The sequence below is a fragment of the Ranitomeya imitator genome, chromosome 5 (assembly GCF_032444005.1).
Source record: "Ranitomeya imitator isolate aRanImi1 chromosome 5, aRanImi1.pri, whole genome shotgun sequence".
Classification (NCBI taxonomy): Eukaryota; Metazoa; Chordata; class Amphibia; order Anura; family Dendrobatidae; genus Ranitomeya; species Ranitomeya imitator.
This window is the reverse complement of record NC_091286.1, coordinates 451,485,947-451,501,747: the sequence shown is the minus strand read 5'-3', so window position 1 is coordinate 451,501,747 and position 15,801 is coordinate 451,485,947. Positions and strand designations below refer to the sequence as shown.

The window sequence follows — 15,801 nt, the reverse complement described above, 5'->3', positions numbered from 1 at the left end:
AATGGACCACTCAAAGTCCATACCTGCCGTATATAAGCCAAGATTTTCAGCACTTTTTTTTGTGTGCTGAAAACGCCCCTCACGGCTTATACATGAGTCAATGCCAGCGGGGAAAGGAGGGGGGAGCAGAAGACATCATACTCGCCCTCCAGGTGTCATCGCTGCATATCAGTCCCTGCATCTCGGGCACCGGCATCTCTTCCTGTCCTGAGCGTTCACGTGGTACCGCTTATTAAAGTAATGAATATGCACACGTCTCCACTCCCATAGGTGTGGAGCGCATATTCATTACTTTAATGAGCAGTATCCCTGACCGCTCAGTACAGGAAGGAAGATGGGAAGAGAGATGCCGGCACCCGAGATGCAGGGACTGATATGCAGCGCCAGGAGTGTGAGTAGGACTGGCGGAGGGTGAGCAAGAGTGGGGGAGGGTGGGCCATGCGATATTCACCTGTCCCCATTCCACCGCCGTGCTGTGTCTACCGGGTCCTCTGGCTGTGACTTTCAGGTCAGAGGGTGCGATGACGTGGTTAGTGCGTGCCCTCTGCCTGGACAGTCACTGCAGAGAGCAGGCGAGTAGCAGCAACTAGAGGTATGTCATTTATTTATTTTAAATCGCAGCAGCATTATATGGGGCATATTTTAATATGGAGCATCATATGGGGCCATCATTAACCTTTATGCAGCATTATATAAGGCATAATTTTGTATTGAGCATCTTATGGGGCCCTTCATGAACTTTATGGAGCATCTTATGCGGCCCATCATGAACTTTATATAGAGCATTATATGGGGCGTATTTTGTATGGAGCATCTTATGGGGCCCATCATGAACTTTATATAGAGCAGGGGTGTCAAACTGCATTCCTCGAGGGCTGCAAACAGGTCATGTTTTCAGGATTTCCTTGTACTGCACAGGTGATCATTTAATCACCTACACAAATAATGAGTTTGACACCCCTGATATAGAGCATTATATGGGGCGTATTTTGTATGGAGCATTATATGGGGCATATTTTGTATGGAGCGTCTTATGGGGCTCCTGATTCAATATCGATATTCAAAAAACATTTAACCTACTGATGTCTCAATTAATTTTACTTTTATTGGTATCTATTTTTATTTTTATTTTTTTAAATGTATCAGTAGCTGCTGCATTTCCCACCCTAGGCTTATACTCGAGTCCATAAGTTTTCCTAGTTTTCTGTGGCAAAATTAGGTTCCTCGGCTTATACTCGGGTCGGCTTATACTCGAGTATATATGGTAAATCCTATTCAGAATCTTTGGCAAGACTTGAAAATTGCAGTTCACATTATCTCTATCCATCCAATCTCAAAAAGCTAAAGTTAAGGTACCGTCACACTAGACGATATCGCTAGCGATCCGTGACGTTGCAGCGTCCTGGCTAGCGATATCGTCCAGTGTGACAGGCAGCAGCGATCAGGCCCCTGCTGTGATGTCGCTGGTCGGGGAAGAAAGGCCAGAACTTTATTTCGTCACTGGCTCTCCCGCTGACATCGCTGAATCGGCGTGTGTGACACCGATTCAGCGATGTCTTCGCTAGTAACCAGGGTAAACATCGGGTTACTAAGCGCAGGGCCGCGCTTAGTAACCCGATGTTTACCCTGGTTACCATCGTTAAAGTAAAAAAAACAACCACTACATACTTACCTACCGCTGTCTGTCCTCGGCGCTGTGCTTCTCTGCTCTGGCTGTGAGCGCCGGGCAGCCGGAAAGCACAGCGGTGACGTCACCGCTCTGCTTTCTGGCCGCTGTGCTCACAGCCAGACCAGAGAAGCAGAGCGCCGAGGACAGACAGCGGTAGGTAAGTATGTAGTGGTTGTTTTTTTTACTTTAACGATGGTAACCAGGGTAAACATCGGGTTACTAAGCGCGGCCCTGCGCTTAGTATCCCGATGTTTACCCTGGTTACCGGCATCGTTGGTCGCTGGAGAGCTGTCTGTGTGACAGCTCTCCAGCGACCAAACAGCGACGCTGCAGCGATCCGGATCGTTGTCGGTATCGCTGCAGCGTCGCTTAGTGTAACGGTACCTTTAGTTTGCAAAGAAGAATGGGCAAAAATTGCAGTCTTTAGATGTGCAAAGCTGATAGACATACCGAAAAAGGTTTGCAGCAGTAATTGCAGCGAAAGTTGGTCCTACAAAGTATTGGCTCTGGGGCTGGGATGAGCTGACCAGTGAATGTTCGGGATCAACCGTACTTTTGTCCAAATTTCGATTCAGGTACCAGAACTCTACCCAAACTTACATTTTTGGAAACAGGAACACATGGGCTACTTGCACAGTGAACAAGTCTGTATGATCATGTTCACACACCACCAAGAAACCTGAAGACACAAAAGAGAATAGTAAAACCAAAAACACTCAGTTTGAAAAAATGTTGCAGTAATCCGCAAGTGCTAGTAAAAGATGTAAAAAACAGGGTATTTGGTTGATACGTTTTTTGCAAAAAATGTATACTAAGCTGCTCTACCAATCTTCACGGTATACCCTTATCAGAGCAGTCCTAACTAATGTATGCAATCCCTATCTGATGTATTTAAAAACCTGATCATCTGTATATAACCTGTGTGAACAGGGTTCAGAGAGGAAAAATCCATGTGTGCATACAGGGTAGAACAGCTTTTGTGCAGATAGCCCAAGAGGAGTGGTGGAACTCCCCAGTCTTGTAGACACAAGAGAACAATTATGGAAATAGGAACACATGGGCTACTTGCACAGTGAACAAGTCTGTATGATCATGTTCACACACCACCAAGAAACCTGAAGACACAAAAGAGAATAGTAAAACCAAAAACACTCAGTTTGAAAAAATGTTGCAGTAATCCGCAAGTGCTAGTAAAAGATGTAAAAAACAGGGTATTTGGTTGATACGTTTTTTGCAAAAAATGTATACTAAGCTGCTCTACCAAACTTACATTTTTGCACATGGGCCATTAAGCTGCATGTGAATCCTTATGTACTGGTGTGCTTCCTTCAATTTTTTTGCTATGTGCTTCTCACAAAATTAGATTATCATCAAAAGGTTAACTTATAAACAGAGTGATCTATTTCAAATGTTTATTTTGTTAATGTTGATTATTATGGCTTAGAGCCAATGAAAACCGAAAAGTCATTATCTCAGTAAATTAGAATAATTACCGTATATGCTCGAGTATAAGCCGTGATTTTCAGCCCATTTTTTTGGGCTGAAAGTCCCCCTCTTGGCTTATACTCGAGTCATACCCAGGGGTGGGGAGGGGGAGCGGGGGATGTCTAATAATACTCACCTACTCCTGGTGCGGTCCCTGCAGGTCCCTGGCTTCCCGACGTCCCAGCTTCTTCCTGTACTGAGCAGTCACATGGTACCGCTCATTACAGTAATGAATTTGCGGCTCCACCTCCCATAGTGGTGGATCCGCATATTCATTACTGTAATGAGCGGTAACGGTGACCGCTCAATACAGGAAGAAGCTGCAGCGCCGGGGAAGTAGGGACTGCACCGCGCCAGGAGCAAGTGAGTAACGGGGAGGGGGAGTGCTGCGCGATATTCACCTGCTCCCTGTTCAGGCGCCGCTTCTTCTTCAGCGTCTTCTGCAGTGACGCTCAGGTCAGAGGGTTCGATGACGTGGATAGTGCGTGCCCTCTGCCTGAACGTCAGTGCAGAAGACGCTGAAGATGGAGTGGCGCCGGAACGAAGTCAGGTGAATATTGCAAGTGCTGGGGGCCTGAGCGACGGAGAGGTGAGTATGTGATTTTTTTTTTTATTTTTTTTTTTTATCGCAGCAACAGCAAATGGGGCAAGTGTCTGTATGAAGCATCTTGTGGGTCCATAACATTTGTGCAGCACTATATGGGGCAAGTGTCTGTATGGGGCCATAATCAACGTTTGTGCAGCACTATATGGGGCAAGTGTCTGTATGGGGTCATAATCAATGTTTGTGCAGCACTATATGGGGCAAGTGTCTGTATGGAGCATCTCATGGGGCCATAACGTTTGTGCAGTACTATATGGGGCAAGTGTCTGTATGGGGCCATAATCAACGTTTGTGCAGCACCATATGGGGCAAGTGTCTGTATGGGGCATCTCATGGGGCCATAACGTTTGTGCAGCACTATATGGGGCAAGTGTCTGTATGGGGCCATAACGTTTGTGCAGCACTATATGGGGCAAATATTTTTATGGAGCATTATATTGGGCAAATGTGTTTATGGAGCATCTTATGGGGCCATTATTAACCTTTATGCAGCACAGCATTATATGGCGCATATTTTGTATGGAGCATCTTATGGGGCCATCATAAACTTTATGGAGCATTATGTGGGGCTCCTGATTCAATATGGATATTCAAAAACACTTAACCTACTGATGTCTTAATTAATTTTACTTTTATTGGTATCTATTTTTACTTTTGACATTTACCGGTAGCTGCTGCATTTCCTACCCTAGGCTTATACTCGAGTCATTGAGTTTTCCAGTTTTTTGTGGCAAAATTAGGGGGGTTGGCTTATACTCGGGTCAGCTTATACTCGACTATATACGGTAACAAAAAAAACACCAACAAAGGCTTCCTAAACATTTAAAAAGGTCCCTTAGTCTGCTTCAGTATGCTCCACAATCATGGGGAAGGCTGCTGACTTGACAGATGTCCAGAAGGCAGTCATTGACACTCCACAAGGAGGGTAAGCCACAAAAGGTCATTGCTAAAGAAACTGGCTGTTCAGAGTGCTATATGTAAGCATATTGATGGAAAGTTGAGTGGAAGGAAACAGTGTGGTAGAAAAAGGTACACAAGCAACCGGCATATCCGCTGCCTTGAAAGGATTAAGACAAGGCGATTCAAACATTTGGGGGAGATTCAGAAGGAGGGACTGCTGCTGTAGCTATTGCTTCAAGAGCCACCACACACAGACGTATCCAGGGCATGGGCTATTTTATATCAACCAACTCATGACCAATAGACAACGCCAGAAGCGTCTTACCTGGGCCACGGAAAAAAGAACTGCACTGTTGCTCAGTGTTCCAAGGTGGTTTCAGATAAAAGTAAATTTTGCATTTCATTTGGAAATCAAGGTCCCAGAGTCTGGAGGAAGAGTGGAGAGGCACACAATCCAAGCTGTGGAAACCTCACACTAGACCTCAAGCAATCAGTGATGGTTTGGGGAGCCATGTCATCTGCTGGTGTAGCTCCACTGTGTTTTATCGAGATCAAAGTCAGCGCAGCCGTCTACCAGGAAATTTTAGAGCACTTCATGCTTCCCTCTGCCTACAATCTTTTTAGAGATGGAAATTTCATTCTCCAGCAGGACTTGGCACCTGTCCACACTGCCAAAAGTACCAATACCTGGTTTATAAACAACAGTATCACTGTGCTTGATTGGCCAGCAAACTCTCCTGACCTTAACCCCTGGGGTATTGTCAAGAGGTAGATGAGACACCAGACCCAACAATGCAGACGAGCTGAAGGCTGCTATCAAAGCAACCTGGGCTTCCATAACACCTCAGCAGTGCCACAGGCTGATCGCCTCCATGCCATGCCGCTTTGATGCAGTATTTGATGCAAAAAGAGCCCCGACTAAGTATTGAGTGCATTTGCTGAACATCTCAGTAGGCCAACATTTCTGATTTTAAAATAATTTTTTTCAAGCTGGTGTTTGTAAAGTGTTCTAATTTACTGAGATAATGACTTTTGGGTTTTCATTGGCTGTAAGCAATAATCCTCAACCGAAACAGAAATAAACACGAGAAATAGATCACTCTGTTTGCAATTACTCTATATAATATACAAGTTTCACTTTTTGTATTGAAGAACTGAAATTAACGTTTTGATGGTATTCCTATTTAGTGAAAAGCACATGTATATCTATCTTTCATCCAAAAACGTAATTAACTACTGGACAAGTGAACATAGCCCGATAATATCACAGCAAGCTGCAGAAGCAAACTTATCACAAAAAAATAGATTTTTACAAACCATTCAACAAAGATGAATAGATGTGTTTTTAAGTGAAATGCTGATTTAATGTATTGTGAGTAAAGTGTGTAACAGAAATAATGTATTATTGTTTTTTCAGGTGGTGGTGCTTATTCTGCTAATCGACACTGACTGGATGACACCAACCTACATACAGCTGCTGAGACAGATGAGTGGATTCAAGACACGTGGTCCCATGATGACTTGATTTGTTGCCTGCACTTACAATGACATTTTTTTATCTCTCAGTTGTAAACCTTTCAGAAAAAAACTTCATGAACTGATCAGATGTTTTTCAGTCTGCAAGATTCCCATTTCCCCAGAATGTTTATTAGTACTAGGCGGCTAAAAAGATGCCAGTTGTTACATGTTTTGGCATCTTGTTTTGTCATGTCCTTAATGCTCATGTGGGTTCAGGATGACAATGATGTTGTGAACCACATCAGATCCTACTCTTACAGATACCTCATTAACAGCTATAATTTTGTGAATAACAGCATGACTATAGTACGGGATAAATCTGATGCACACGGCTACAATTACTTGATCAGCAACAAAGAGAAGTGTCGGAATGAATATGTGCTCCTCCTTCTCTTTGTAAAAACATCACCGGAGAACCGAAGACGCCGGGATGCCATAAGGCGGACATGGGGTAATGTGGATTATATACGTTCCCAATATGATGCCAACATGAAAGTTATGTTTGCCCTTGGGGTTGACAGAGACCATACAAAACGCAATTTGCTCCAAAAGCAACTTGAAAATGAAAACAAAGTATATAATGACTTGGTACAACAAGACTTTCTGGACACTTTCCATAACTTAACATTGAAGTTTCTTCTGCAGTTTGGATGGGTGAATACATACTGTCCCAATGCAAAATTTATAATGACTGCAGATGATGACATTTTTATTCATACACCCAATCTGGTTTCCTACTTAAAAGGTTTGGACCGAATTGGCGTCCAGGACTTCTGGATTGGTAGAGTCCACCGAGGATCGCCTCCCGTTAGGAATAAAAATAGCAAGTATTATGTGCCTTATGAAATGTATCAGTGGTCATCCTACCCTGATTACACCGCAGGGGCTGCCTATGTTGTTTCTCAGGATGTGGCCGCTAAAGTGTATGAAGCCTCACAAACTTTAAATACCAGTCTTTACATAGATGATGTTTTTATGGGAATTTGTGCCAATAAAGTGGGAGTTGTGCCTCAGTATCATCATTTCTTTTCAGGGGAAGGAAAGGCCCCTTATCACCAATGCATCTATAACAGAATGATGACTTCCCATGGACATCTAGATGATCTTCATTATCTATGGAAGCAAGCCACAGATCCAAAAGTGAAGGCATTGACATCTGGCTTCTGGGGCGATGCTTACTGTAGATTAGTAAATATGATGCTCCTTTGTAGGATCAGATACGTGGATACATATCCATGTTCTGCAGCATGGTCCTAATACTTGAATAAATGATCTATTACCTAAAATATTGTATTTTTGTGCCCAATCCCACAATTGATCTTCAAGCTGTAACATCATTTTTTTGAAATGCCAAATTTGTTTGTGTCCCCTCCTTGTGACAGTGTCATATTTTTCATGCTTTCTTTACAATGGAGTTGATTATGCGATTTCATATTTATGGCAATTATGAAGAAAAAGTCATAACTAGGAAATCTTGCAGATCACTCTACTAGACGGCTGAAGAATTTTACTGATGCACATAAATGTAATTTTTGTTTGTTGTTTAGTTGTGGATACTCTGTATACTTCCCACTAACAATTCGAAGGCTATATTTGATGCCCAGCAACATTGGTTGCATTTATTTAGTTTAAAGAGGTTGTCTGGGACTTTAACATTGATGACCTACCCTTAGAATAGCTTATCAATATCCGATCGATGGCGGTCTGACACCCCAGCTGATCAGCTGTTCCAGGTGTCGGCAGTGGCTGGAACTGATCAGTTATGGAGCTGCACATCAACAGAATAGTGTCTGCATCCGGGTACTGCACCTTCACACCCCTATAGATATGAATAGGTGTCGGATATGTAGTACCCGGCTGAAGACACTATTCTGGCGATAGAACTGTGCTGTGCAGCTCCATAACTGAGCAGTTCCAGCCTCTGGTGACACAGGGAACAGCTCATCGGAATGGGCACTGGGTGTCGCACCCCTGCTGATCAGGCATAGACCAACAATGTTAAAGTCCCAGACAACCACATTAACCAAACAATACATCTTCTGAACGTTCTTTCTCTACCTGTAACCTGTATGTAAGATCAGTTATCCAACAGCTTTAACTTTGTCTGGAAGCTTCTTTGCAAAAACTGCAATAGATTATCTAAAATATCTGGTACTTTGTATTATTAGAGACCTATTATTTTCTATCTTCTGTTCCCTTACTATGTCCCACACATTTAGTTGTGGATACTGTAAATGGCCTTACTTTGTTGCTTTTCTCTCTATCATATGCCTATAAAAGTGTCACTTTTGTTGTTTTGTTTCTTTTATTAAAACTGTTGCCTTTTTACACATGCTCATTTCTGCATCTCTGCAGTCTGTGGATCGACTATGATGAAGGCACAAACGGCTTTGTTTTGCATTTTACAAGCCATGTAAGCAGAAAGTATCACAGGAGGGCAGAGGTCCCCCAGCTCCCTGGCATCTGCTGCTGACTTGCATGATGTTTTAATATACCTCTGACTCATGTGAAGATCACAGGATTAGTATTTCTCTGGCAAGTGGATGGCAGTGTCTGCTACACACCATGAGTTATTTGCAAAATGTGGTTTTTAACTTTGATTTTTAACCCAGTTGGTGTGCCCCTCAGTTGTGTGGTTGCAAATGAGCATGTAATACATGTTTCTTTTTCTATCCTTACGCTTAGTTGGCAAATGACAATTCTTCATTCGATAGCCAAAAGATATCTCTTCCTTTTTTTAAAGGGTTTTCAAACAGCCAGTGATGGTGAAAAAATATATATAAAAACAACAAAAGCAACTTACCTTACCATTCCACTACCAATGCTATGCTGATTCAATGCTGATCCCTGCAGGTGTCTTTTTACCTGACTTCAGCTATGTTGTGACCGCTGCAGCCGATCACTGGCCTAGTGGTATTCAGATGGCTTGTCATTGCTGGAGCCAGGTATGTGGAGACCAGCAGGGGGTTGAGGAGGCATTGGCCTGGGAGCAGCTGTGGATTGGTACATTGAGTATTACTCCTTTTTATATTCTCAGCTGTTGGGGCTGTAAAACTCCTCTTTTATCATGGAATAATGATCACTGCAAAAGTCAAACCGAGCACCTTAGTATGTTGTACGTTTGGATGCTTTCTTCTGTACACTTTTCTTAGATCTCTATGTACATATCAGAAACGAGCCATGGTCACAGAACTTGTATTTTGACATACTGTATAATAATCCATGTCATAATGGCTCCAGGGAATCACACCTATGTAGTAAATCATCCATATGTCTACTATTTCATCACATGAAGTGCTTATGGCTCGGCAGTACAGAAACCTCCATAATGAGGTAGAGAATGAGCCTTCAGCCTTTTATTGGTGAGACAATACAGCGCTGCAAACTTTAAAGAGCCATAATCTAGCCCTGAACACGAGGCCCTAGGAGAGGAGGAGATGGGAATTATTGAGAGCGTAGTGTTGCACTGGTTTTCTACTTTTTGCAGTCGATGTTCAGCGAATACACGTCAGTCTTTCAAGGTTGGCTCAATTTGTTTAGGCCTATCTCCGACTAGTTTGTTCTGCTGAGCACTCGCTAGCTGATAACATTTTATCAAATGCTGTTCTCTTATATTTGTTTTTTGTCGATAGAGCTTTTATATTTACAATTGGCATTTGCTTGTCAATGTGAGAATAGCGTGAAATACAGCAGGTCTGTTCAAAAATACATTTATTTTTCTATGGCAATGAAAATGGTTATTTATTCTTATAGTTATGAAGGCATACAATGGAAACTGGCCTGAACTGTAATACTGTTTTGCACCTTGTGGTCCCTAATCTTGATGAAAGGACCTAGGCGTGCACTGTTTATCTGCTTGGGACCTGTCCAACGCAGACCTGGTAAACCTGTTCTGCTGCTATCAAACTTTTTAGATTTAGATATTTTTTTTATAATTCAGTAGAATTTCTCAGTTTAGGCTTTTACTTTTGTGTAGTAGAATAATATATATTAAAAAAAAAAGTTTACAGTGTGAACACAGATTTAGGGTGTGTATAGCGGTACTGGGCCACGCAGGCAAAGAACAGCAATGCAAAACTGCACAGATTTTTACGATGAATTGATCTTGTTTCACAGTTTTATCCAGGAAAAAAACCCCACATGGTTTACCGTAACTGTCATACCTCTAGAAACCACAGTCAAAAACCACATTGCAGCTCTTTGCTTTGCAGCACACTACCACTATATCCATGGGCACCCCTAGTCTTTCACCATAATCTTCCAGGTATTATCGAGCAAAAATGGAGAGCATGCAGCCCTGTTGTCCATCTCTGAAAATTGCAAAACAAGGTGCTCAAATGCTGCTGCTCTTGAAAAGCACACATTAGTTTGTAGTGAAACATGGATTATATATGGCAATACCATATAAATGTCCTAGAATGTTATGTCTAGTTGCTAAAGCGATCATCCACCATGTTAATAAATATGACCATTGTCCTAGGTAACATGGGATGAGTAACATGTGTGATTATTTTTCTTTGTATATTAATAATTTTGTATGTTATTTATATTAATGCTTTTTGTTGCATTTTAGAAATAATATCCGCTATTTTTTGTAAAGTTTTCTTTCAAACCGTTTTCAATAAATGATTTAGAAAAATGCCTTTGAAGTGAGTACTCAACAATACACATTCATCCTATTGTACTGCTCCTTTGCTTGCGGGGATGAGAAATCTGTATACCGGACAGAGGAGATCTATTTTGACTATAAAATACCATTGAAGCATTTTTTTTTTCTTGCTGCATGGGTTGTTAATTAGTGGAAATTATTATATATTTTAGAGACATATTTTTCTCATCATTGGAAATTTTTATAAATCTCCTAAAAATATTTGCATAATGTAGAACGGTAGATAAGACTCCGGAGTAGGGGGTGCAGCAGCAGTACCTCTCCGTGTCTGTGTGAGAGCTTTGTGCTGTGATTGGGGATAGGGAAGACATCATTTTGCCTGAGCACACACAGAAGCTCTTGCTAAGAGAACACCTAAAAAGTTCACTGAATCCAACAGAGGAAAATGAACATCTCCCCTCTGATATGCCTTCCCTAAAATCTTGAGCTATTAAACACAAACACAACCCACTAGAATTTATGGGTACTTTAACTCATGAGAGATACTTTGCAAAGCAGAAGTGGTTAAAAATAACCAGAAGAGTATAAACCCTTAAATTATCTTATTGAATTGAATATTAAAATTCTTTACATACAAAAATGCTACTGGACATTACACAAGAATGGGGATGACACATCATGTCATATATGGATACGAAACGTGAGTTGGGATGGTTGGGGACGTTTCCTTCAAGTTTATATCTAAGTAAGTGTTGCCATTAGTGATGAGTGAATATACTCGTTACTCGAGTTTTCCCGAGCACACTCGGGTGACCTCCGAGCATTTTTTAGTGCTCGTAGATTTAGTTTTCATCGCCGCAGCTGAATGATTTACATCTGTTAGCCAGCATAAGTACATGTGGGGGTTGCCTGGTTGCTAGGGAATCCCCACATGTAATCAAGCTGGCTAACAGATGTAAATCATTCAGCTGCCGCGATGAAAACTAAATCTCCGAGCACTAAAAAATACTTGGAGGTCACCTGAGCGTGCTCGGGAAATCTCGAGTAACGAGTATATTCGCTCATCATTAGTTGCCATCTTGCTTTTTGATGTTATGATGTACGGATTCATGAACATGGTAGCGCTATATAAAAATAAAGATTATTATAATTATTGATTTTATGTGGGGAAAGTAAATCCCTGATACTATTATATTCTCTTAGATACAACTAGCTTGATAAGGCACAGGGCACTATATGACAATGTATGGATTGGCATCCCCATTCTTGTGCAATGTGCAGTAGTATTTTTGTATGTAAACCATTTTAATTATTTAATTCAATAATATAATTTTTAAGGGTTTATAATCTTCTGGTTATTCTTTAACTACTTCTGCTTTTAAAATACTTCCCTAAAATCTGTAGATGTGTAAGCCTGCAAAGGTTAGGGCTTAATAAAAGAAAAAAAAAGAAACTCCTAAGACTCTTGTAGAAATTAGCCTGGTTTCACATTTGCGTCTGTTCGTGCAGTGTTTTGATCCTCATGCGTACATATATTTAACATGATGCATGCATGGACATGCGTTCGCATGCTTTTGCGTATGCATGCGTCATTTCGTCGTGTGCGGCGGGGTCCGGCGAACGCAACATGTTGCATTTTTGGAGGCATCAAGTAAGCGAAGGCATGCATGCGAATGAGTGCATTAAAAAAAATGCATTACGGTCTATGGTAGGGATGGGAAACCTCAGGCCCCACGGCCATTTACGGCTCTTGATGACCTTTTATCAGGCCCCCCCCGAGCAGATTCTCAGGGACCGCATTCTTGGGCAGGGACGTGTGTTTTGATTGCCACCAGCTCATTACTTTCTTCTTGCTCTGTTAGCACACACATGCAGTGTTCACTACTGAGCACTGAAGGGCATGCAATGAAAGATTACGTCCTGAAACCAGTGCCAGAGCAGGATGTACTTTGTGGGTGGAGTTTGTACGGCCCCCGAAGGATGGTATAAATATCCAAATGGCCCTTGGCAGAAAAAAGATTCCCCACCCCTGGTCTATGGGAACGCATGCGTACTTCGGACTACGCATGTCCAGGAACTGATTGAGACACACCCTCTTGGAAATATCGAACACATGCGCATAAAAAACGCAAACACAGGCAAAAAACGCATGCACACCCAGCTTTTTTTTTTATTGCCGTCATGCGTAAGCTGATGTGGATAAAAAACACTTATGATATGCTGCACAGATATACGCAAATGTGGACTTGGCCTTAGACGAATCGTTTGAACCTGCTAATCTCTACGGCACTGAACAACCAACTGACAAATCCATTCTTCTTGGAGATAAACCACTCTGCCAAAGGAGTCTGGCAGTGAGTTTCTACTTTCCCAGCGGAAAATACAAGAACGCTCAGTTGAACACAGTGCCTGCATGTATGTGTCTGTGTTACACGTGCTGTGAGATGATCTGTTTTCCTGAGAGCACACATTACCGCTCTTGCAAGATGTCTGCCCACTAAGTAAATGAGAAGAGCATATTAATTTACAGGATCCAGCTGAGGTAACAACCCCCACCCCTTTGCCAAAATCTATAGGTTATAAAAAAAAAAAACATTTCTGCATAACTAAATGTTACTTATCTACTGACACAAATGCACATCTATGACTGTATTTTGTTTTGTTACATACTGTAAGCTTTAAATAGGATGTGAATTTCAAAACATTTTGTATGCATGGTTTATAAGTCTCCTCACTCTGACATGCCATACTCGTTAGGGTATGTTTCCACGTGCCGGATTACATCTAGATTAGCTGTGTTCAATCAGCAGTGTCCAGATGTCACAGCATAGTGGAGGGGATTTAATGAAATCCCGTCTCCACTATGCGTGCGAACACGCATCCGGCGGCCCTGCGTTTCTGGACATGCGGCGCGTCTTTTTAGAACGCAACATGTCCGTTTACCTTGCGGCGACACAAAGTAAATCACAGGGCCCTATGAATGGGGTGCGGAGATTCTGGATGTGTGCAATGAACACATCCGGAATCACCTCCCGTACAGAAGGGGATGGCGCTTTGGGCGGAGTGAGTTTTCCGCTCCGTCCAAGCGCCGGCAATCCGGAACGTGGAACCTTACCCTAACTCTCAACAAGGAGAAACATTACCCTTACATCCAAGTCCAGAGCCCCTCAGTAGACCAAATCAGATCTCCTACGTTGCATTGATGAGGGACAACACCCTGAAACATCTTGTTTACAAAATTAGATTCTGGTTTGGCTTTTATCCGAAGTCCTATTGCAAGGCTCATTAAAGAGTCGATATTGAGATTCAGGCCGGAGTCACACTGCAGCGAGATACAGCAGAGTCTCGCTGGTTAAAAACAAGCTCTGGCACCGGCACTCCGGAGCGGAGCGTGCAGCTCCATGTATTGCTATGCGGCCGCACGCACCGCTTTGGAGTGCCGGTGCCACAGTTTGCTTTTTAACCAGCGAGACTCGGCCGTATCTCGCTGTAGTGTGATTTCGGCCTAAGGGTTAGTTCACACAGGGCGTTTTTGCTGCTTTTTTTTTCTGCAGCAAAACCTGATCTTGGCAGGAAAGAAGCTGCGTCAAAAACGCATGTTTAGGTGCATCTTTGATGCATTTTTTTCTCTTTGTCCAGGCTAATGTCCTTGAATTTTCAGCAGCAAACAATGATACCTGCGTTTTTTCAACACCCATTCAAGTCAATGGGTGAAAAACGCTGGAAAAACATAGCAAAAACGCTGAAAGAAGTGACATGCTCTGTCTAAAAAAGGTGGGCAAAGCACAAAATACTGATCACACAAAAAACCAATGTGTGTGCATGAGATTTGTAAAATCTCATAGGCTTTGCTGGTATTGTAAAAAGCAGCTGAAAATTAGAATAAAAAATGCCCTGTGTGAACTTACCCTTAGGATCACTGCTTCCAATAGGTGACGCCACAGTTCTAGTCCTCTTCCTCTCTGAAGAGACAATTTGCATAACACACTTTGTATAAATTAATAGTAGACTTTTTCTTGGTGATCTGCTGTGAAGACACTGAGCTTAAACTGCAGTGACCTCATCACTGACTTTTTTTCCCCACGGTCATGAGGTCACCGCAGTTCAAGCTGGCTGGGAGCGCAGCCTCAGTGACGTCACTGAGGCTGCGATCGCAGCATCTCATTCCCCAGTGGTTCTTACCCTGGACTGTTGCATCTCTGCACTCATTACCTGTATTAATTGCACCTGTTTGAATGTGTTACTTGTATAAAAGACACCTGTCCACACACTCAATCATTCACACGCCAACCTCTCCACCATGGCCAAGACCAAGAAGCTGTGTAAGGACACCAGGGACGAAATTGGGATGGGCTACAGGTCAATAGGCAAGCAGCTTGGTGAGAAGGCAACAACTGATGGCACAATTATTAGAAAATGGAAGAAACACAAGATGACCACAGTCTCAAACGTTACCATGCTCTAAATTACACAAATTACTGGTGTAAATTATACATAATTTGTCAGCAATGGCGGAGGGTGCACCTGTCCTCATGCTACAAGCCAGCCATTTCTGCTACTACTTTTGAAAAGTAGTGAGGGAAAGCATTAGCATTTTTGCCATGCAAAATAAGTCACAAGATATTAGCGCAAAATCTGTAGCATTTTATTTTTTTAAGCAAGAGTAGTGTAAAGCACTTGTGTATATCAAAGCTAAAAACTAAATAAAAATAACATACATGTATGTATGTCGTTCTCTTAAAGGGAACCTGTCACCTGAATTTGGCGGGACTGGTTTTGGGTCATATGGGCGGAGTTTTCGGGTGTTTGATTCACCCTTTCCTTACCCGCTGGCTGCATGCTGGCTGCAATATTGGATTGAAGTTCATTCTGTCCTCCATAGTACACGCCTGCACAAGGCAAGATTGCTTTGCGCAGGCATGTACTATGGAGGACAGAGAATGAACTTCAATCCAATATTGCAGCCAGCATGCAGCCAGCGGGTAAGGAAAGGGTGAATCAAACACCCGAAAACTC

General features: G+C 42.3%; 2 protein-coding genes across 4 annotated transcripts in view; one reads left to right on the top strand and one right to left on the bottom strand.

Moving 5' to 3' along the window:
- Window positions 1–10,815, top strand: part of B3GNT5 (UDP-GlcNAc:betaGal beta-1,3-N-acetylglucosaminyltransferase 5) — a 115,268-nt gene extending 104,453 nt beyond the window's left edge. For 2 of the 3 annotated variants that reach the window (XM_069727237.1, XM_069727239.1), the window contains one exon: window positions 6,076–10,815. In XM_069727237.1, coding sequence (XP_069583338.1) covers window positions 6,264–7,433 — 1,170 coding nt within the window. In that variant the 5' untranslated portion in view covers window positions 6,076–6,263 and the 3' untranslated portion in view covers window positions 7,434–10,815. The remainder of the gene's footprint in view (window positions 1–6,075) is intronic. The other variant, XM_069727238.1, reaches the window with a different exon arrangement.
- Window positions 1–15,801, bottom strand: part of MCF2L2 (MCF.2 cell line derived transforming sequence-like 2) — a 516,938-nt gene that overhangs the window by 292,775 nt on the left and 208,362 nt on the right. The gene's annotated exons all lie outside the window — the stretch shown is intronic.